We start from the raw sequence: 21,197 nt of genomic DNA, 5'->3' as shown, positions 1-21,197 counted from the left end.
TATCCATAGTGCTGTGGTAGGTAACCCTTGCTGGACCTTTTCTCCATTAATTTATCAAATTGCTTTTTAAGCCTGCTTATATTCCTGACCTTCATCATCTCTTACGGCAGCACGTCTCACAATTCACGTGTGGAGTATGTTAAAACATATTTTTTCTTGGTTTTTTTTTTTTTTAACACATTGCTATGACCCTCACTCTGTTGTGATACAGCTCTTTGCTGACAGAGAGTGGTGAATAATCCATTCCCTATTTGTCTTTATACTATTCAGGATTTTGTGCACATCTGTCATACCCCTGTGAGTTGTCTCATTTCCCGGCTGTTTCACCAGTCATTCCTCATACCAAACGTCTTCCATTAAATCTGATTATCTTTGCTACATCTATTATATACTTTTGAGATGGGGCAGGCACAGCAGCATACAGTATAGCAGCAGCATGTGCTGGAGTTGATGCAAAGTGAGGGTGGCAGCTTCTTATCAGGGTGGAGAGGTGGAGGTGTGTGGGAAGGAGCCCAGTAAGACACTCTTGGCACCATTAAGCTGTTTTATCAGCTTAGTTAATTCAGAAAACTGCATCTTTATCTTTCAGCCCATTTCCTCAAGTAGTACAGATCCTTCTGAGACTTCTCAGTAAATTTATTCTACTATAATTAGCAGAAGTTTTGTCATATGGTGCTATCTGAATGTCCTATGCTACGTTATTCATTCTATTCACTTGTAGAAGTGTTTTTATATAGAAAATGAAAATCATTACAAATTTTAGTGAGGTTTGTATACACACTTGAAAAATTACATAACAAGTACATGATCAAAGGTCATTCAAGAATTGACCAGTTCAGCATTTTGTGTAAGTTTCAAACATATTAAAGACTATTGAATTTACGTTTCATAAACAACCAGGTATTCAATATCTTTGGAGTAAAATGCGCATGGTTTGTTACCACTTATGCCACTGAAAAAGGGCATAATGAGGTATGAAAAAACTTGGTCCTATTTATAGATTAAAGTGACAGTCATGTGCCAGAGAGGTGTGCATTTTCCCTTGTGAAAAAAATAAGAAAATTTGAAGGGTGGGAAAAGGGTGAATCAGTAGGATCTTACTGCTTTTCTGTTCTCCTCATATTTCTTTTCAATAGGTTTGCTTACTTAAGTAGTGCCTCATTCCATTACAACTTCCAGTTCCTCCAAGCACCCAATTGTTTAAAGCAAGGGCTGAAATTAGTAAACTGTGTAGAATGAGGGTTCTTCTGCAAATTCTTCTGCAAATGATACTTACAGGATTCACCCTGGAGAAATGGCCACTTTTAAAGTGAAGGTGCAGGACTGTTGTGCTTCTGTTAGGTCATGGTGACTGTATCTTTACTTTTCCCCTGCCCACTGAAATGTGATCCAAAATAAAAGCTTCCCCTGAAAACATAGCTAGCAATATTTTAAAAGTTACACTGTACTTTGGGGTCTTTTTTGAGGTCTGTAATTTCAGGTATTGAAGTAAGGGAGGTGATCTTAGTTTGCTCAGCCTAGAGAAGAAGAGGCTGAGGGAGAGTTCACAGTGGTCCATCATGGGGGGGAGCAGAGGGGCAGCACTGATCTCTTCACTCTCGTGACTGGTGACAGGGCTCAAGGAAATGGCATGAAGTTGAGTCAGAGGAGGTTTAGTTTGGATATCAGGGAAAGGTTCTTCACTCAGAGGGTGCTTGGGCACCAGAACAGGCTCCCCAGGGAAGTGGTCAGAGCACCAGCTGTTTCTGAGTTTAAGAAGCTTTGGGGCAATGCTCTCAGGCACATGGTGTGATTCTTGGGGTGTCCTGCTCAGGGATGATCCTGATGGGTCCCTTCCAACTCAGCATAATTTATGTGTGATTCTATGATTTTAATCATGTTTGTTTCTTTAAGCAATCCCTTTAAAACATTCTGTGCCCTATTGAAGGGAATCCCTAACCCTAGGGGCCAGCGGGGTTTACTATGATGTATTGCATCACATGGGATTCTTCCATTATTCCTGCAATCAAGCACACCCAGAAAATGACAGCATTTCAAAAGGGCAGGATCATACCCCTTCTAGACCTGGGGATTGATGCTCATTTGTGCCCACCCTGGGTGATGCTGGGAATGGGGAATGCCCTGGACAACATCAGTGAAAGGACTACAGAGTAACACTTACCAGCTGTTGTGTATTCAACAGATGATACAAAGCAGAATAGACTCAGACCCGGAAAAAGAAGGAAAAGAGCTCTCTGCTGGGAATTGTGGTGAGAGGGATTTCGGCAGTTTATGGTTTTGGTTTTGCAGTTGTTGTAGGACCTTGGGCACGGTTCTTTCTGAGTGATCTAAGATACTCACATAGAAGAAATCAGCAATGCAGAGTAGCTGTGTAAAGATATTTTGCACATATGCAAAAAGAGGCAGCACAGTAAGGGCACAAAGACAGCAGTTGTACAAAAAACAACCCCCAGGTGAATGTTTTGTTTACTGGGGCTTTGGGAGAGGCATTTACAATGAATTCACAGAATTTATTTATTCAGAGTCTTCTTTGTTTCCTGCTCCTTTCCTGGCCATGCCTGGGGGATGTTTCCATGGAATAGAGCCCTGTTTCTCTTTGCACCAGCCTGCTCAGCAACAGCCCATACCTCCTTGTTTGATCTGTTCCCAGCAACCATTCTCTGATCATTTGATAGGGTCTTTCTTCTCCATCCTTCTATCATCTAACTTCAGACAAAACTGTTATAGGTACATTCACTACCATGTGATTTAAAAAAAAGAAAAATTAAAATCATGCACATGAGAACAAATATCTACAATTACTAGATAAAATTTAAAACTTTCTGCATTCAAGCATCAAATGGTTCCCCTTGAGCTACAATTGGTACAAAACCCCTTGATTTTATCTGTTCCTGTAGTAATCCTACAACATTTTCATATAATTTTCATTTTTTTTCTCCTTGATAAAAATATGACCTCATATGTTCACAAGGTGAGTATGAAATATGGCTTTATCTTTGCATGCATCACAAAGGGCCGGGCATTGAAAACCAAATCTCCTCTGGCCACATGAATCAACTGTAGTTGTTTATCTATTAAAAAATGCCTGTCTCGTTTAGCCAGAGGTGTTTTACAAATTTTGTTGCTCAAATGCACCTCTACCTTGCATGAAATATGGACCTTCAAAGCCAGATATAAGAGCCTGGGGCTTTGGTTCTTATAAATAAAATAAACAGAAGTTCCTAACAAAACCAGTTGTACAGTAATGTGAAATGACCATTTTCTGACTGAGCTGGGAAATATTGGTGGCTTTACTTGGTACACTCATTTTTTTATTTATAATGGCTATATAATTTAGGCAGACTGAGCCTCATTTAAACTCAAGTTTGTCCTTCCTGTGGTCATTTAGAAGCAGTGGGAAGGAATGGCGCCTTAATGGTGATCAGCAAGACCAAATCCACATCTGCCAGCCTCCTTTCTTACCACAGTGACTTTGCTCTGTTTAGATTGGAGATACCTACCCTTGCTGTTATCTGTTCCTTTTGATAAACTCTGAAATGAGAGGAAATGCTCTTGCATCATTTTCTGGAGTCCTGTTTCCTATCTGAGATTTGTGAAATGGCTTGTAGCACTAGAACCCTTGGGAACTTCTTTTTCTGCATGGAAACTAATCAGAATAATGAGTACCCTCTGTGCAAATTCAATATTAGTTCTACACCTAAGGTCAAGCAGGAGTTAATGACTATTTTTTAAGTACAGAAGTCAGTTATGAGACCAACATTACATTTCGCACTTTTGTAATTGTAAAATAAAATGCTGCAGTAATTTATGTTAAATTGATTTAAACTACAAAGCATAAATATCAGAGCATCCCAGATTAGGGTTTGAGAGAAAATGGCATCGTTGTCTCTTGTGCAATAATTCTTTCACTGATTTACAAGTACCTTTATTCCATCTTGTGCTTGCTGAGCTTTTTACATACAGAGGTGCTGAACAATGCTGTAAGGGGGAGCCTGTCTCTAATAATTTTTGCATTTTCTTTGTTTCTTTAATTAGCTGATTTACTCAGCTGATTGCACAGCTGTCTGGGCAACACCCCCCCAGGGGTCTGCCAACTGTTTCAGAGATATGTAATGTACTCAGTGAAGGGAAATCTGTATGGTAATTTGCATGTATATATGCAGAAGTAGCAGGAAGGAATAAGAAAGCTCAAAGGCAATTTTTGTATTGCTAATAAAAGGAAACATGTTAAGGATGAGCTTAAAAAGCTTTCTCTTTTCAGTAATTTCTGAGAAAAGATTACTCTTTCATGGTAAATAAGGAACCAATTCTCAGTTGGAAGGTTTTGTTCCTGGGATTATTGCTCTCTTACAAGCAGCTTTTGGGGATTTCAGAGATACTCAGTGCTTGTTAGTTTTCCCTTTTGGTTTGGAAACAGAACTTGGAAAATGCAGGAACATGCATGAGGATGTGGTCTGGTCTAAAATGGTCTCCAAATCCAAGGTTTGCAAAGCATTTACTGGCTGCTCATCTTCTTTTCCATTGCTCAGCACTAGTGCTCTACATAGCCTAGAGGATCTGGCTTTTAGTTTCCCCAGTGGTGTCAGTATGAGCTATTCATTTTTTTCCACTCTGATAAATTAATAAGCATCAGCAAACATTATAACACTGTCAAACAGCTCAGAGCTGCCATAGTAACCAACCTCCCTAGAGCTCGCTGTATACCCTCCACAAAGAACACCAAGGGATATCACAAGTTCCATTGTTCAAAATAACAGTAAAGTTTTCAGAAATAATGAAATTAGCTTAGTTGTGTGATTAAAAAAAAATAAAATGGGGGGTTGTGTTTTTTCTTAAAAGCTTCACGCCAGCAACTTCCATTGGGAAAAAACCCCAAAACAAAACAAAAAAACCCAAAAAACCCCAAAACAAAATAAAACAAAAAAAACCCCAAAAATTTCAGAAGAGAAACAAACATTTCTCTTAAAAATTTGGAATATAAGAAGAATCTAGAAGTTGTGAGCTTCTCAGAAGCTGACAATAAATCAACTGGTGCAGGCTGCTGGCAGTTCTGGAGCCTTCTCCCCGGGGAATATTCTTGCAGATTCCTGAGGTCTTGATGGTTTGACAGGGACAAAAAAACTCCCACAACAGGCTGTAACCATCCAGCAGGGATGAGGCAGTGAAAGTCTGCTGGCTTGTCAAATAAACTAAGTCCCTGTGTTCAGAAGTCTCTTTAACTCCTCCAAGGTGGGAATATGTCTGCTATCTGTAGACAGCACGTAGGTGCCTTTTACTTACTGGCTAGATGAAAGAGATTCATACATGAATTGTGATCACAGAGTACTGAAAAGACTGAAATCATACAAAGGGCAGACTAGTTTGATGTTCTAGGACGTTAGCAGGGTAAAGAACAATACTAAATAATAAATTAATGTCTGCATTTGAAATGAAGGAGCATCTCTGAGTTCATAAGCAATAGAGCCTTAGGGGTGACCGAGCTTTGTATGGCAAGCAGAGCTACCTCTGGAGGGGCTGTGGGGGCAGTGAAGTCCCCATGCAGCCTATGCAGTCCCAGGTGAGCCTGGCAGTGTTTGTGCAGCTGGAATCCCCCACGCTCGGCTGCTACTGAGGCTGTGCCAGAGGGTTTGCAGCAGGCTAAGCGAGTTTGGTCTTAGGAGCAGCCTAGGGCAGTGCAGAAGCATGTCGGCTGAAGGTGCTTTATGGGCTCTTGTCCCCCAAAATCAGGTGGATAAATGGATTAGATGGATAGATTTCACAGCAAGCTCGAGGGCTGCAGCTGGAGTTGTGTGGCACAAGAGGTCTGGCAGCAGCGATACCTTGAGGGCTGTCCTGTCCCCCTGCCTACTTCCTGCGTGCTCTGTTCTCGGCCAGGTTGGTAGTAATCCTTTGCCAATCCAAAAATCCCAAATGCCTTATGGCAGCACAGAGTGGGAGCAGTCAGTACCGGGGTGTGGGACAGCCAGCAGTGATAGGAAGCTAAACTGGAATGGACATGTGGGTGCCACCCAGAGCCTGCTGCTTACAGATGGACAGATGTCCTTGCCTGTTGTTCAGCAGCAAAATGGTTAACTGTGATGGCAGTCCTTTCCTAAGCATTTAAATAATTAGCTCTCACAGTTAACACCCTATTAAGCCAAAGGAGGAAGTTCACACCTCTCCTGGTGTTATTGTTCCAGTCGGGCTGGCTGCAGCAGCGGAATGACGCTGGTGCCTTGGTTTGTGTTGAGAAGGTTATCTTTGCAGCCAGAAGGGGTAGAAAGAAGAAATTTCATTTATAGAAAAGGAAGAAAGCACAATAAAGCAAAGCCTCTGGGAAGATTACAACGCTGTGGGTTCCAGGAGTTGCTTTATGTGTGAATTTTTTTTTAACTGTCCTTCCCACTTTCAGTTGGGCAAATGATTCTGCTATATTGAACAAGACAAAGCATTGAAATGAAATAATGCGCTCGTAATATTATGTGACTTTTAAAAATCTTGCTCATCAAATGTAATTAATGTAATTAATTACCTTCAAGTTTGTGGCATAAAGCAGAGTGTGTCATGGAGGCATTGCTCTGTGGGTAACCTTGGCAGATTCTTCCATGGGCAGGGGAAGGTCTGTCGTGCTGCTGGTATCTGTTGTTACCCCCAGTGGGTGCCAGCCTGTATAGCTAAGGTGACCCCTTTAGCCTGTGTGTTGTGTTCCTTGCTGCTGGAAAGACAAATCCCTTCCAAAGCCTTGAATCTACACTAAACTTTGTGGCACGGCTGTAAAAGCAGGGGGATCAGAGTTGGTCGGTTCCAGTGTGAGCAATGGTTACGTTCCCTTTCCTTTCACACCCCCGTGTGATGGCTCATTCTGCCGTAGTAGCAGGTACAAAATGATTTCTTTTGGTTTCTTATTTCTTGATTATTTTTTCCTGCTGATTTAATGATCTGAAATGGAATTACTAAAGGACAAACCTCTCCCCCACAAGAGTTCTCTGTCCTGACATAAGTTTACAGAAGAATCTACTAGCAAAATCTCAGCTGTGCTCTGTGGGGCCACAAGGAACTGAGATCAGATTATGGCCTTTATGATCCTTAAGTGACCATAAAACATCAAAATCTTGAATTCCCCAGACTAATTTGCAAATGGATATATTTGAACTGCACATTAACAAGTTAATGCTCATTTGACTTTTTTTTCCACTCACAGTGACCTTTCCTCCAAAGGAGAAATGCTGCAGGTAGAAAAGGGAACTGATCGCTCTATATTTGTTTGTATTTTTTTTCCTGTCTCAGCTCTCAAGCCTGAACCCAAATATAATATTAAATGGATACATATAGATCGGCATTAACTACCTTTGCCTTTCCCTTTTATTGCTGCTTTGTAAAACATGCTGGGATATTTGTATCAGGGAGCAAAGCTGGATTTATGGTGGTGGAGAAGGAAATGTTTGGCTCAGCTCCAAAGTTCACAACTTTTTTTTGTTTGTACAATTCCAGAATCAGCATTTGCCTGGGAAATACTTTCCCATCCCACCCTAAGCTTCCGCTTGCTTTTCCTATGGTTGAATTTGCAATGTCAGTTTTTTTTATCAAAAAACAAATGGCCAGCTAACAGTAAGTAGGAAATTATCCTCGAATTCTTATATTTTTTTGATGGAACTTGTATTGCTTGCACAGTAACACATGAGAACCTGGCCAATTCAAGGAATGTCTATGAGTTGTTACAGGGTTAGGAGGCATCCTGTGTCCAAAAATACTGCAATCAATTTCTTACATGTATGTGATGGCCCCCAGTACCATAAATTTCTAAAGATACCAGAATATTTTAAGAAATACGTGTGTTTTCACTGTTTTATAGACAAAACACATAGTAACATTTTCCTACAGAAACCAAGAAAATATAATTAGAGGATGTTGCTTGTGTGTGTGGCCACTTCAGCCTTCGAGGGACTGTGTTCTTGTGATGGGGAAAAGGTATGAGATGGTGTGATTCCTTGAGTGTTGCTCCCTGGGTGAAGTTAAATGGTTTACTTGTGGCTGGTCCTTATGGATTTGGATAAGAGGCAAGGAGGACAAAAAAATCAAGTTTGTGATGGAAATTTCATGAAAAAGAGGTCAAATGCTCCTTCTCTCCCAAGAGAGCTGCAAGAACGTCAGTGTGAGGTCTGTTGTTTTTCTTTTCCTTTAAGAAAATATTTATGGCTTCTTTTCTACATTCCTTACACAGTCTAAACAACATTGAAGCCAAGGAGAGCTGGGTCTGGATGATAAACTTATTCAGGCTTTTTGGACTTGAGTTGTGAAATTGCTGATATAAAAACTTTTTTTTTTTCATTTTTATTTTTTTAAGCCACTCAGAGTGCACTTAAACTGAGGCAATTTTCTCATCATCTTTAAAAGAGCTCATGTTAAAATCATTCAACACTCAAGGATAGCTATATTCATTGGGGGTTGTGGACATGCACCCTCTTTCTCTTCCCCTTTGTGCCAGGTAAGAGATCTTGCTGCCCTCCTTTCTGGGTGTTTGCTGCTTGTCACTGTCTCCCTGGCCAGACACCATCCTCTCACCTGCCTGCCCAGCCAGGTCAGCCAGAGGTGCTGCTCCCTGAATGTCTCCCTGTTCACTTTGGTTGTAGATGCTCTGGGGTGGTTGCTCTGGCACTGGCAGGAAAGGGGACACTTGTAATTGAGGCCTGTGACAAGAAGCCTGTTGGCAGGCACTAACCTTTTCCCCTGGCACAGCTGTTTGTGGAGCTCCCATCTGCTCAGGACTGTGGAAACACCGGCTGGATCAATGTAAATCACTTAAACCTCGACTCACGGCCCTGTTACCAGCAAGGTGCCACTCCTCTAAATGCCATGATTAATAGCCAGAGTCTGGGGGGATATTTTGCCCATGAGTGCCTAGAGCAAACTGATTATAGAAGAAATCAGAAAATTGAAAGGAGAATTGGGCGAATGTTTTGCTACCGCAGACTTAACAATTTGAGATATTGCTCAAACAACCGATTTTCAGCATTTGTTAATGCCTTCTGGTATTGCTGCATTCCTGTCTCAGGCAGGTTGTTCTGTAGGGGTCAACAAATCAATGTCCTGAATGCTCCATGTCTCTCACAGTGGCAGTGGGTAGAACAGGGTCATGCTCGTGTGGGACTGTGCAAGAGGATGAGGCAGCTCTTGGGGAGGAAGGCTGGGAGGTGGGTTACACAGGAAGGAACTGCACAGACCCCCCAGCCTGGATGGATAAAATAGGTTGCCTTTAGAAGCCCTGCCCTGCACCAGAAAAGCAGGAGTCCCACATGGCTGCTCAGGCCATCCCTCTCATTACTGGGTCATTATCCAGGTTCCTTTTCCAGACTGGGGTAGAGATATGCCACAAAATCCCAAGAGTGTTTTGGTTTTGCCTAGCTTTAAATATGCTGGGATCTAATGCCCATTATACATGCTGTCTGTTGCAGCTACAGTCTGACCCGCTGTTCTCAGTATTCACCTTGCATTTCAGAGGTTTGCTGGTAAAGTGATGCCTGCAAACCCAACGGTGAAGATTTATGTCAGAAATCTGATAATGGATTTAAAAAGATCCTGTAATGGACTAAACTGTATTGACAGAATGACTTATTTCCCCCTTTATAATTACATTTTTAATACCTTTTTTTTCATAGCATAACTGTGGAGCAAGAAACAAAATTATATCCTGTATGGCATAACAATATCAGCAGCAATCCTGCCATAAGAAAAAATAAATCCGTACAATTTATTTTAGAGGTAAAGAACAGTCCAAAGTTACTTTTCTTTTAAGTTGCTAGATGCTGCCTAAACATTAGGCTGCTTTTTGTCTGCAGCAGACCCAGAGCACCCATGCAGGCACACCAAGCTGAACCTCATGGCTCACATTAGATGTATGAGTTTGGCCATGATAACCTGGTTATGGCTGAAGATTCAGGCTGAGGATTGCATAGGTGAGAGAAGGTGGTACTGCTACCTGCCAGCCCTCCTCCTGCTGCCTTTGCTCATCAATCAAATCCTGGGCTGCCTCAGCTTGCAGACATAGTTTTAAGGCAACACAGGACTGGTGATCCTTGTCTGAACACACTGTGTTCTGGGCTGTGGCTGCTCAGATGCAGCCTGATGAGCAGCTCAGGTACACAGGGGTGAAGGAGAGAGGAGGTGGGCAGGAAGAAGCACACCAGCTCAGCCCTTCCACCCATCCAGCAAAGCCATGAGCCATGAGGTGTTTTTCAGGAAATAGATGTGACAGCTCTGCTGCTTCAAGGATGCTTCTGGTGTCACAAATGCTGTGGCTGAACCAGGAAATCACTCAATATGTCCTCAAGATCAAAGATATCTTCTAAGGTGATGTGTACAGTATAAGGTAAAGTCACCTTGTATGTGTTTCATACATATGTGGGTCTGACTCTCCCATCTTGTCACATTTCAGAACATCTGAGGGCTCAATGTCCCACCAAAATACAGCAGGTGGCTGTGCTGACTGAAAGGGTAGCTCGGGGTATAGAGAGTAAAACTGCTTAGAGATGAAACTGCTTGCAACACAGAAATCTGAGGTGCTCTTTCTCAAGGGGTTCCTTGTTTCTTTAGACAGATAAACCCCTAGCTCTGGTTTTGATCATTCAGGGGATTACAAATTTGATACAAAACTTTAAAGTCTAGCAAAACTTTCTGGTTTTAAGTGATTTAAGTCATGTTAATTGGGTGGGGTTGCTCATTTCTTCTATTGTGCCAGCAGCAAGAACTTTCAATAAAACATCTCCTGCTACCATTTATTTCTGGAGATGATTTTCATGGCTAGTGGCTATGTTTGTTAAGATTGACATCACTTTGCTTACAAGGAATTTTCCAAGTCTGAGGTGAGGAATAAATCTGCTTATTTTGTTTAGTCTGACCTGACCTTCTGCAATATAATGGAAGAAGAGGGAGATCTTATTTTTTTTTTTTTATTGCTTAGGAGTCATGATATCTTGTTACTATGTATGGAAAAGTTGAAGTTCTTTTAAATGTCATTGTTTTATCAGGACTAACAGTAGCATGACTATAACTATTTAGTACTGGATTTTACTGCATGGGGAAAAATAAAGTATGCTGTATTTAGCATTTTTCCAAACCCAATAAGGTGTACCTTATAGGATCTGTCCAAAACCACTCCAGGAGTTTACTAGAATGCTAAAGTTTAAATATTCCTTGAACGGTTATCCTATTTGATCTAAAGTGGGCCATGCCACTTTGCTGCTTTTTGTGATTTAAACCTGCCTGCTTCCAATATATTCCTCTTCTTATTTTTAGCAATTCATCAAAATGAAGAAAACAGCAGTCAAGAACTAAGAGGACTAGAAGATCTCAAGGATACCTCTGATGCACAGGTACATGTGTAAGCTTAATGGAGTCTTGGGAATGTTTCCAGATCTGCAAGTTGAGGAACTGCTTAAAATAGCTCTGGGAAATGAATTTTCCTCGATGTTCTGTGCAGGGAGCATGTAGGAGGGAGCAAGTCTGCTAGATCTCATCTTATGTGACTATTTAGAATAAGATTGATGATTATTCTGGGAATTAATCCCATGATGTTGCAATTGGACAGCATTCTTCAGCTATCTTTCTGCTCCTTTTAGATAATACACATAGCATATACCAGATGTGAAAGTAAAATGAGATGTGGTTTAGGAGGCAAGGGCATATGACATTTTGATTGAATTTTAATCACTGTAAGTAGACATGCAATGAAATAGGGATACTTATTAGTCACTCAAGTGCAAGCAGCAACCTTCTTCTTTTTTTCCCTAACTGCCCTCATTTACAACCAAAGCACACTTCTGGATATTTCTCAGAAGAAACTAAACTGCCTTTTAGAGTATTTTATTGTGGGATTGCTTACCCTTTTTAATTCTGTGAATCTTTTTAGATTAATCTGCAATTCATTCAATCATTCCATTCATGCGTTCAAGCTGTGCAAGTGCAACTGTGCTGCTCATTGTACTGGTACTGATTATTGCTTTTAATTTAAAATTGATTTTTCCCAGTCTTGACTGTTTTTTTTCTCCTTCTGTTTCTCTTCCAAATGTTGTATTCCCCACCTGTTGCCACCTTTTCTCCTTCCCCTATATGCAGCTTGCCATTCCTGCCTCTGATTTATCTCCCTAACATCTTGCCAAACTGAAAAGTTGTGTGCAAGAAAGGCAGGATTTATGCTGATGTCTGTGAACAAGCCTAGCTGAAAGGGTACAAGCCATGTAGCCAAGAGTGCATTACAGAGATATAAGAAGGACCCAGAGGGAAACACTGACCTCACTGCACAAAAATTTGGATTTCTGTTTTTTCATTGGACTTTTTTAGGGGGGGACGGGAATGATTTAATGTATTTTCAGTTCTACTTAGTTTCTGTAGTTATAGTTTTTTGAAAATGTTTATTCCCATTTATGACATAGACAATGCACATGCAAAGCTCCTATGTTGCCAGCTAATAAGATTACCCTGAAATAATTATAAAAGCCCATAAAAATTTATTATTGGGGTATTGATTCACCCAGATTTTAATTGACTGGAAACCAGCTTCTAAAATTTGAAAGAATATGAAACACATTTAAAATGGTACAATTATTAAATGAGCAGTTAACAAAAGTGTTCATGTGCTCTGCTGGGAGGAGAGCAGGAGTATTATCAAAGTAGTGTTTGCTCCAGTTTGTTAACACCATAAAAATGACATCCAATGAAGGCCAAATATGTTTGAGTTTGTTTTAGAGGAGTGAATGATATTTTTCATTTTAGTGGAACTGTGCATGACTGGAGCAAAGCAAGACATCTTGTCTTTTGAGGCAGTGGCACATGGTTTGAAATTTTCAGGTTGATTAAAGGTGAAGCCAGTAATAATTATATTTTTTCACCAGCTACAGAAAGAGAGAGAGGTATGGTGAAAGAAAACCAAACCACCACAAACCTTCTGTTAATAGAATTGAAGGGTGTGGTGCCTGCTCTCAACAGTGCTCTGTGGGAGAGAGGCTTGATTTACACTTGAGTTAGTTGACAAAACTGGTAGAAGTGTGGAAAAAAACTAGCAAGGGAATTTTCAAAAGCAAGCATGCTGTGAACAATGTAAATTATGTAAATAAAAGATCCCATCTTGTCTTCCTAGGGATGTGTTAATTCACCTCTGTGTCATTGCTAGATGCTCATTTATGACCTATGCAGAGGGAATATTTTCCAATGGATATGTTGAAACAGAAAGTATATTGTCAGCATCTTCCTCTTTCCACTCTCAGTAGTGAATAATTTGCTTTTATTTCCATTACACTTTTTAAAATTTAATTTCAAATATTACATAAACACACTTAGTTATTGTAATTTTGAGCCATGAATGGTAGCAAAGCTTTACTGTAAGGCATATTCATTTATCATTCAATAAGGTAAAGCCAGTTAAACAATGCAAATTTTTGATTGTCACCTTCACATATGTTAGTAATTGTATTTGTTTTGGTCTACACAAATTAGAGGTCTAAGCACCAACAAGGGTTTTGGAGAATATGTGCCTGCACAAACTGAAAATCAAAATCGTGCTTTGCAAGTAGGGTGACTTGCCTTTACCCTTTTGTCTAACAGCTTCCAAAGTATTGCTTGAAAATTAAATTTGTATTGAGAAGTGAAAATGACCAGTAATTGGAGACTGACAACATTTTCCTAACCAGGTTTTAGAAGCTGTCATCAATTAATTATTCAATTGACCTGGATGTTTTCTTACAAGTATTTAACAGAAGGATTTGTAGTGAGAAGTCAGTATAAGTGAGGAAACCAAAACTAAAAGATTAATAGTTTTTTTTTTTTCTTAATGATGAAAAAACAGGTTTGGCCTTATGTGTTTCAAGTGCATTCTTTACTCCCAGAGCTAAACGTGTGCAGTTAATTTAATAATACCTTAACCCTCCCAGAAATTTTTTATCCTCTGGAGACCCAATTAAATAAGAATTTTTTTTTCATGTTCTCTGCAACTCTTTAAATGAAAGAACTGTGACAGGAGGAGGGGACATGTTAAAATGTATATTTCTACTAGGTGGCTGTTGTAGGTCATGGACTACCTTCTCTGGACACATGTCCTGGTTCCAGCCAGGACAGGGTTAGCTTTTGCAATAGCCAGGACCTAGAGGCTATTCTATACAACCTCCTATCATTGGTGGAGGCAGGGGTAAGGATTCTCTTCCAGGCTGGGATATTGTGGAGGGATTGGTTGGGTACTGTCTATTGTTGAGGGGTTTCCATGTGTATCATTTCTTATTTGTACCCTATATATAATTATTACTGTGGCTTTTATGGTTTGTTTTCTTATCTCATTGCTGTTTTCAGTAAATTGTTCTTGTCTCAGCCTGTGATCTTTACCTTTTGTGCCTCCAATTCTCCTCTTCAGCTACCCAAAGGAGGTGGAGGAGGAGAAGGGTGAGGGAGCAAGACCTCAATTAGTCTCAAGTGGGAGCACTAAAATGGGAAGTGCCATTCCTGAACAAGGGCAGCACAACAGGAAGGTACAAAAAGTGCCTCCACAGCCCAGATCCAGAGAAAGTCAAAATCTTTATCATCCCGAAGTCCTAGTAGGTGATACCACTTTGGAGTTGTCCTTAGCCTACATCACACTGATGTAATACTCTGCTAGAAGCATCCTGCAGCCATGAAATAAGCAGGCTTGATTTAGTTGATGTACCTAAGCACTCAAAGTGTTGGAAGTGCAGACATCAGGCCTCCCAAGTCTTAGATTCCCTGTGCAAATTACTGGAGAAAAAGGAGAATATTAGGAAACAACTGATCTGACCATTTTAAAATGTCTATTGTAGAATGAAAAAAAAATCTCTTCCCAAATGCCCCTTTTTCTCTATTGATTAAACAAGTCTGGACAAGTAGTTCACTATATTCTTCAACATTTGATAAAATCAGTCTTGCTGCTGATCTGCAGGGAGATAAGAGTGTGTCAGAACTGGTTTATAAACCAATGTCTTCAATTTAGAAGATAAGGGACACTGAACTCATGGACTATGTAAGGAATTTGAGATTGGGCAATGCAATTCCTTAAATTCTCAGTGGATTTCTGACCTTCAAACCAGGGAGTAGGCTCTTTATGTAGGGAAACTGGGTTCCTCAGGAGTCTGGGCTCAGGAGGAGCACAGGACATTCAAGGCACAGGCTGTATCTGAAATCCTTTATTCATCAGAGCAGAAGTGTCTGATGCAGACTTGTGAGGAGATGTCTTCATCCTGACTGAAAGAATGTAGGCATGTACAAATTTCTTTAGATGAATTGGGTAAGAATGACTCTGGATTTGGTTGTGGAGCCCATTTTTTCCATCAGCCTTCAAGAACTTATTCATAAAGTTGATTTGTTTTCTTCTTTAGCTGAGGAAATCTTAACCCCCACTTTTTGGTTGGAGAAACCATCAAGCTGTAGGATATTTTGGGTGGGCACTCTCACACCTTCATCTGTCATGGACAGGAATTGCTCAAGGCCAAGGAATTGGACCCTGCAGGGTTAGCAAGTCAGGGCATCCCTAGTTTTTGGGCTTGACTCACAAGATGTGTTGTGAATTCTGAAGTAGGTAGTGATTTATTTAAACTCAAGATGAACAGTAGAAAGAAAATTGTGAAGGAAGTTCACCAGAAAAATATTTATTTGCAGATTGCCTTTGGAGTCATAGAGCCATATCATAGGTATGCCACACAATGGGCCCTCCCAAGATGCCTGCTCCCATCAGGAAACATCTGGGCTAATAAAAGCTGTGTAGTATCATTGCCCCAAGTCTCAGTTATGCAGAGGCTATATCCATAACCAAATCATGGACAGTGATATCAGCCACTGACTTTGCAAGGAGCAGTTTAGCCCATTTCAGCCAGTTTTGCAATGAGTCTCTACTGTGCCTGTGTGCAAGCATGAATCCATCTTTTTATATGTATCTATTATATGCATTTTTAGAAAACAACCATTTTGACAAAACAGTATCAGCATAGCTTGAATAACATGTTTAACCAAAAAAATATTTCTAACATAGCTTTTAAAGCAAATATAATTTCCTTCCCTAAACAAAATCTGGAGATACAGATTTGATATTTACCGAATAAATAGCTGTGGCACAACTGTCTTTTAACTCCCAAGTCTTGCATATGTGAAAAATGGTTGGAGTGGGAGCAGAGGGAGTTGTAGACTGTTATTTTTAGGAGTGCCTTGTGTTGCACTTCATTCTTTTTCCAGGGCTGTTCCTGGCTAACTTTCCCATGAGTTTTTAACCTCTTGCTCTGTTCTCTTATGTAACAGGAAACAGGCTGACAGGAACAAATAAAACACAGCATATCTGATAGTTGCACTCAGAGGAGAGGTTGATTTAGTTAGCCCTGCCTTCTTTCCTCCAGACCAGATGCATTTGGAGATTCAGATGTTCTTCTGTTCCTCTCCAGTGACTTGTTTGTGCTCAGCAAGTGGCACCGAAGCACCGCAAATATGAGAAAACAAATGCATTTCTTTTAAGTTTGAAATTTGTGGTGGTGTCATGTCCTGGGACTGTGGATTTAAGTATCTGTTTGCTCTTTCTCCCACCCTTAAGGCAGGAGTTTTATGCAAGCTTCAGGGAAGAGATGACATCGGACGGATTGAGCTGGTCCAAAAGCTGGCGAGAGAGAACTGCCAGTTTTTGCAGGCGGATAGAAAAGCACTGGAGAAGGCAGAACAAGTAAGACATTTCTTATTTGGGTTTTTTTGTTTCTTTTGGGTCGGGGAGGGAGATTTAGGTCACAAAACTGAAATAGCAAAGCTGATGGTCAGAATCCAGGGCATGCATTAGTCATGGAGCAGTAGCTGCTCTCCTCTGGCATTTACATTTCTCCAAAATGCGTTCAGGTCAATAATTGTCAACACACTTAAATTATTATGTTGTCATTAACTGTCAGATGCTGTTATTAAAGTCTTTTATTAGGATATAGCAGATGATTTCAGGATGCTTTTTACCAAATTGTTGGGTTTTACGGTGTATTTAAAAAACGTATAAGGCATATGAATGCTTCAACTACTCTAAATTATCTTAAAATTACTGCGGGCATATTTGGATGCAAGTATTGGCTGAAACTTTTCAGCATGAATTAAAAAGAATGGTCTGGATTGGGAGTTCAGCAATTTGTGTTTTTTTCTTTTAAATTGAGTTTTCAATCAAAAGTTACACTCATGAAAGCAGCATTCTGTTTAATGCTTCTGAAAGCCCTTATTCAGATGTTAATAACTGGACTGAAAAGTCACAGAAACTTGACTGCTTTGCTTATAGCACCATGTCTCCTAATTTTGTTCTCCTAGTAAAGACTTCTATTCTGATTGCATATTCATCTAAAGGTGCAGAGGATAATAACTGCGAGAAACAAAAAACCCACCTAGTCTTCATATCTCTTGCCATTATGTATATGCAATTTATTCCATTTTCTGCTCACTGGACAGTAGAAAAAAGACTTGTACTTTAGAAAAGAAATACTTTTCAGCTCATCTGCAAGTTCATTCCTACTGAAATAAGGCTGTACATAGGAAAAGAGAAGGATGAAGTGTTTTTTCAGAGTTTCATGCTGTTCTGTTTGTCAGCATTGAGGGTCTGGTCTGGTGTAGTTAGATGTGTAATTGTATCAATAAGTGTGCAGAAGGGAGGAGGGCAATTAGCAAAGGCTAATTACCCAAGATTAAATTGTTTCTCAGCTGACCCTCTAGCAATGGATGTCTGGGAGAATTTCTACATATCTTTAAACTGTATCCACAAAGCACAATTAAAAGTTGAGGTGCTCAAGCAAAGAATATTTAAAATGGGGGCAGATTTCTATCGTGTTTCAGGATTTGGAAACAAGATTACGGATATGTGGGCATAAATGACAAGGGAATGTTAGGACTGTTACTCAAAAAATTCAGTGGATATTTTTGCTGCTACTCTGGTCATTGCAAAGGTTGCTGTGGAGTCAGCTGCAGCTCTGTAGCTGCACAGATTACAGTACAGTTCCAAAAATGGAAAGGAAAGCAGCACTCAGCTTTTCTTCTCCTTTTGAAAAGTATGGTACTTAACAGTTGCTGCTATTTAGGAGATGAGTGACTTCAGTTTAGCAGGAGCTCAAGCAATTTGCTTGTACCCGTCCTGAGCAGTATAACGCAGCAATTACTGCTCTCAGACAAGGAAATGCCTTTAGACCTTTAGGACACGCTTTTGGAGGTGACAGCAAAGAGAAATGTTGCCTGAGACACTGCAGAAGCCCAGGTCATTCCTCATGTGCCCTTTTTTTCTGGGTGGGGAATGTCCTACAGCTAGTGTTGGCAATAATAAATCATGGTGTGCTTCTCCCCCCTCTTGTGCACTTTGCTGGTTGTTGTAGGGTGGGTCCAGGCAGCCCATGCCCAGATATAAGAGAGACCTAAAGTCCTTCTTGTGGGTGTGTCTGGTAAGCCCCCAGCTAGACTACTGACTTCATTAGGAACAGTCACCGAGAGGGCACCCTGATCATGGGCAAGGTTTGTCGTAGCTTCCAGTTTAGCTGACTCAGGTAACTTTCACTGGAAAAAAAGCACACATTGCCATGGCAGGGCAGTGGGTTGCATATGTTCAGGAAGCTGTGAGCTTCCATCCCTTCCTCTCCCTCCCTTCCTCCTGTGTGCTCTGAGAGCTGATCCCGTGCACGTGCAGGTGACAGGATTTGACTGGCTGGGCAGGGTTCACTGCTCCAGGCAGATATCCCCCCTCTTCTCCAAGGAGAAAAGCAGCAGGCTGAATTATAGTGAGTAAAGTGTAGTGAATACTGCTTGGATCCAGGATTTCAGCCCTTCCCATCTCATCCTGCTGCTACGAAAGTGATGGCAGATTCATTGGCATTGGCTTACTCTCCAGTCCCTTGGGCTCGCTGCAAATGTTAGAGGAACAACATGTTCAGGGCGTGGTATCCTTATGATGTGTAACATGCCCATTTTTTTATATTTAAAAGCATAGCTTATTTTACACTGCTTTCTTTGTAACACAGGGTGATGGGCACTCAGTGCAGGATAAAATGGAGATGCTCTGTGCATTTTCCACAAGAACCTTGTTTTTCAGCAAGTATCCCTGCCCTGAAGCTTTCACCAGCTTTCCCTCCTGGGGAGCTCAAACTGGGCTTTCTTGGGTGATCTGCCTTCCTCAAAGGAATGGCATGCAGTCTGCAAATGAGAGGCCTGAACACCCTGCCAGGCTGTTCTCCCTGCCCTTGGAGAGCCTGCTAACCAGGCTGGCCTCCTGGCAGCCCAGCTCAAAGCAGAAATGCTGCTGGCTTGCAGGGCTATGTGTTTATCAGCCTGGGCCAGTGCCACTATTAAAAGCTAGAGGCTTTATAACCTGCCTGGAAGTTAAGCTGCACTTTCCAAAATGGCCAATGGGAAATTTTGCCTGAAGCAGAGTTCTCTAGTTTGTTCTCCTTTAGGAATATGAAAAAAACCCCAAAACCCCAACTTGAACATGGAATTAGAATTGTGCATATGCATAATTCCTCTCTACATGTATTGTGTCCCAGGCATGTGATGGGAAATGGAGTTGCAGCTCCTCCAGTGTTATATCCACCGTGTTTCTAAAGCAGGTCTCTTCAGATTAGTACAGCCTCACATGCACATTTTGCATTAGCAGCAAATATAAATGTGTTATAATGGAGCTCTGATGATTCCTGTGCTTTCCTGTAAAGAAGAAAGGGTTCTCAGCCTAATTGAAGAATTTGGTACTGATTTGGTAGCCCAATAACTCTTTCCTGTACAGTGAATGAGGTGTGGAGTGTGATAGGGAGCAAGACTGGTTGACTAGGAGGATTGGTAAACTCTCCTGTCATTCAAATAAATAGTCACCATCTTCATCTGAGTTTGAGTATAGAAGTTAATGACTCACTTAAAGAAAATAGATGACACGTGGATTCACAAGAGGTTTTTTGGCAGATAAAGTACCTAAAGGTCTTCTTTGAGGTGTAGTGTTGGGAGTTTGTGGTCCACAAAGAACAGGTGAAGCATGGGCTAGTTTGGGTTGCTAGTTCAGGAGATGAAATATAATTATTTTTTCTCAGAAAAAGCAGATGGTTGGAAGAGGGAATGTAAGTGACAGCTGGCTGGCTCACTGGAAGAAAGCTTGGTTTGGAACTAGTGGGTGGGAGAAGGGATTCCTTTAGTCGGGCTGAGTTCTGGAGGGTGTAAAATTGAGGTATATATATCTATATCTGTTATATCTGTAAGATGATTTGTACAAAATCAGAAAGTCCATACTGCTTTTTTTTTTTTAGCTTTCTGGTATGCTATCATTTTGCATTTATAGTCTGAATGAAAAAAGAGCTTTGAATAACTCATAATTTAAAAAGTTCTGTGTTCAGTTTCTGTTATGTGAGCTGCTAAATCGATTTTGACACTGGAAGCTGACAGTGACCAGGTTAGATTGGTATATTGGAACTGGTGTTCCTTGGTAACACACAGTGCCAACTTCTTCTCTGGTAAATAGTGTTTGAAAAGTGCTCTAACCATAATGGTACTCACAGACTTGTAGAGAAAAACGAAACCTAACAGTGATTTTTTCCCCACTCCCTCTTCCTAATGTGTTAGAATAAGGTGCTTAATGAAGGCACTGAACCTACTGTATGTGTTAGGCTCACTAAAACTTCAGCTTTGCTAATGAGTAGAAAGTAAATAGAACTAAAGAAGCTTCTAAATAGGCAGAATAAGCTTCTTCTCTGTGCTTTTGCATTCCTACAATATATTGATAAATAAATAAAATGAAATTATTGTCTAAAACACACAGAAATTATTTTAATATCAAATGTGGGGTAGCATAAAAAAACTATGCAGTCTTGCAGTTCTAATTTTATCCTTACATGCAAATTCTACCTATAAGCCTAGGGAAATGTGAAACTGGATATTTGTATTTCTATGTAATTTAAATATTTCATTTCCTTAAAAAAATTGCTTTGACAGAAAATAGATGAAAAATCTGTACTGAAATATTCAGCTATAGAGCAAGCCTGCTTTTTGGAGAGGTTTGCTTATTATTACCATTAATTATAATATAGAAAGCAAGCTGTGTGTGTAAAGCCATTTGAAGTCATTTATCATGGCTTTTTTTCCCCTCCAGCATATATTTGGGATGCATTCAAGACATATTTGCACTAAACCATAGTTTTTGAAATTCCTTTTAGTCAACCATAATTCGAATAATGCCTTTGTAATAGATGTAAAAATGTGTT

At 40.4% G+C, this 21,197-nt stretch overlaps 1 protein-coding gene across 1 annotated transcript in view; it reads left to right on the top strand.

Annotated features, from left to right (window-relative positions):
• RAPGEF5 (Rap guanine nucleotide exchange factor 5) overlaps positions 1 to 21,197 on the top strand; it is a 157,552-nt gene that overhangs the window by 49,263 nt on the left and 87,092 nt on the right. Inside the window, 2 exon segments of the mRNA XM_036400876.2 lie at positions 11,272 to 11,348; positions 16,550 to 16,675. Of these exon segments, the coding sequence (XP_036256769.1) occupies positions 11,272 to 11,348; positions 16,550 to 16,675 (203 nt within the window).

Source organism: Molothrus ater, chromosome 1, assembly GCF_012460135.2.
Source record: "Molothrus ater isolate BHLD 08-10-18 breed brown headed cowbird chromosome 1, BPBGC_Mater_1.1, whole genome shotgun sequence".
Classification (NCBI taxonomy): Eukaryota; Metazoa; Chordata; class Aves; order Passeriformes; family Icteridae; genus Molothrus; species Molothrus ater.
This window is presented reverse-complemented; position numbering and strand designations above follow the sequence as displayed.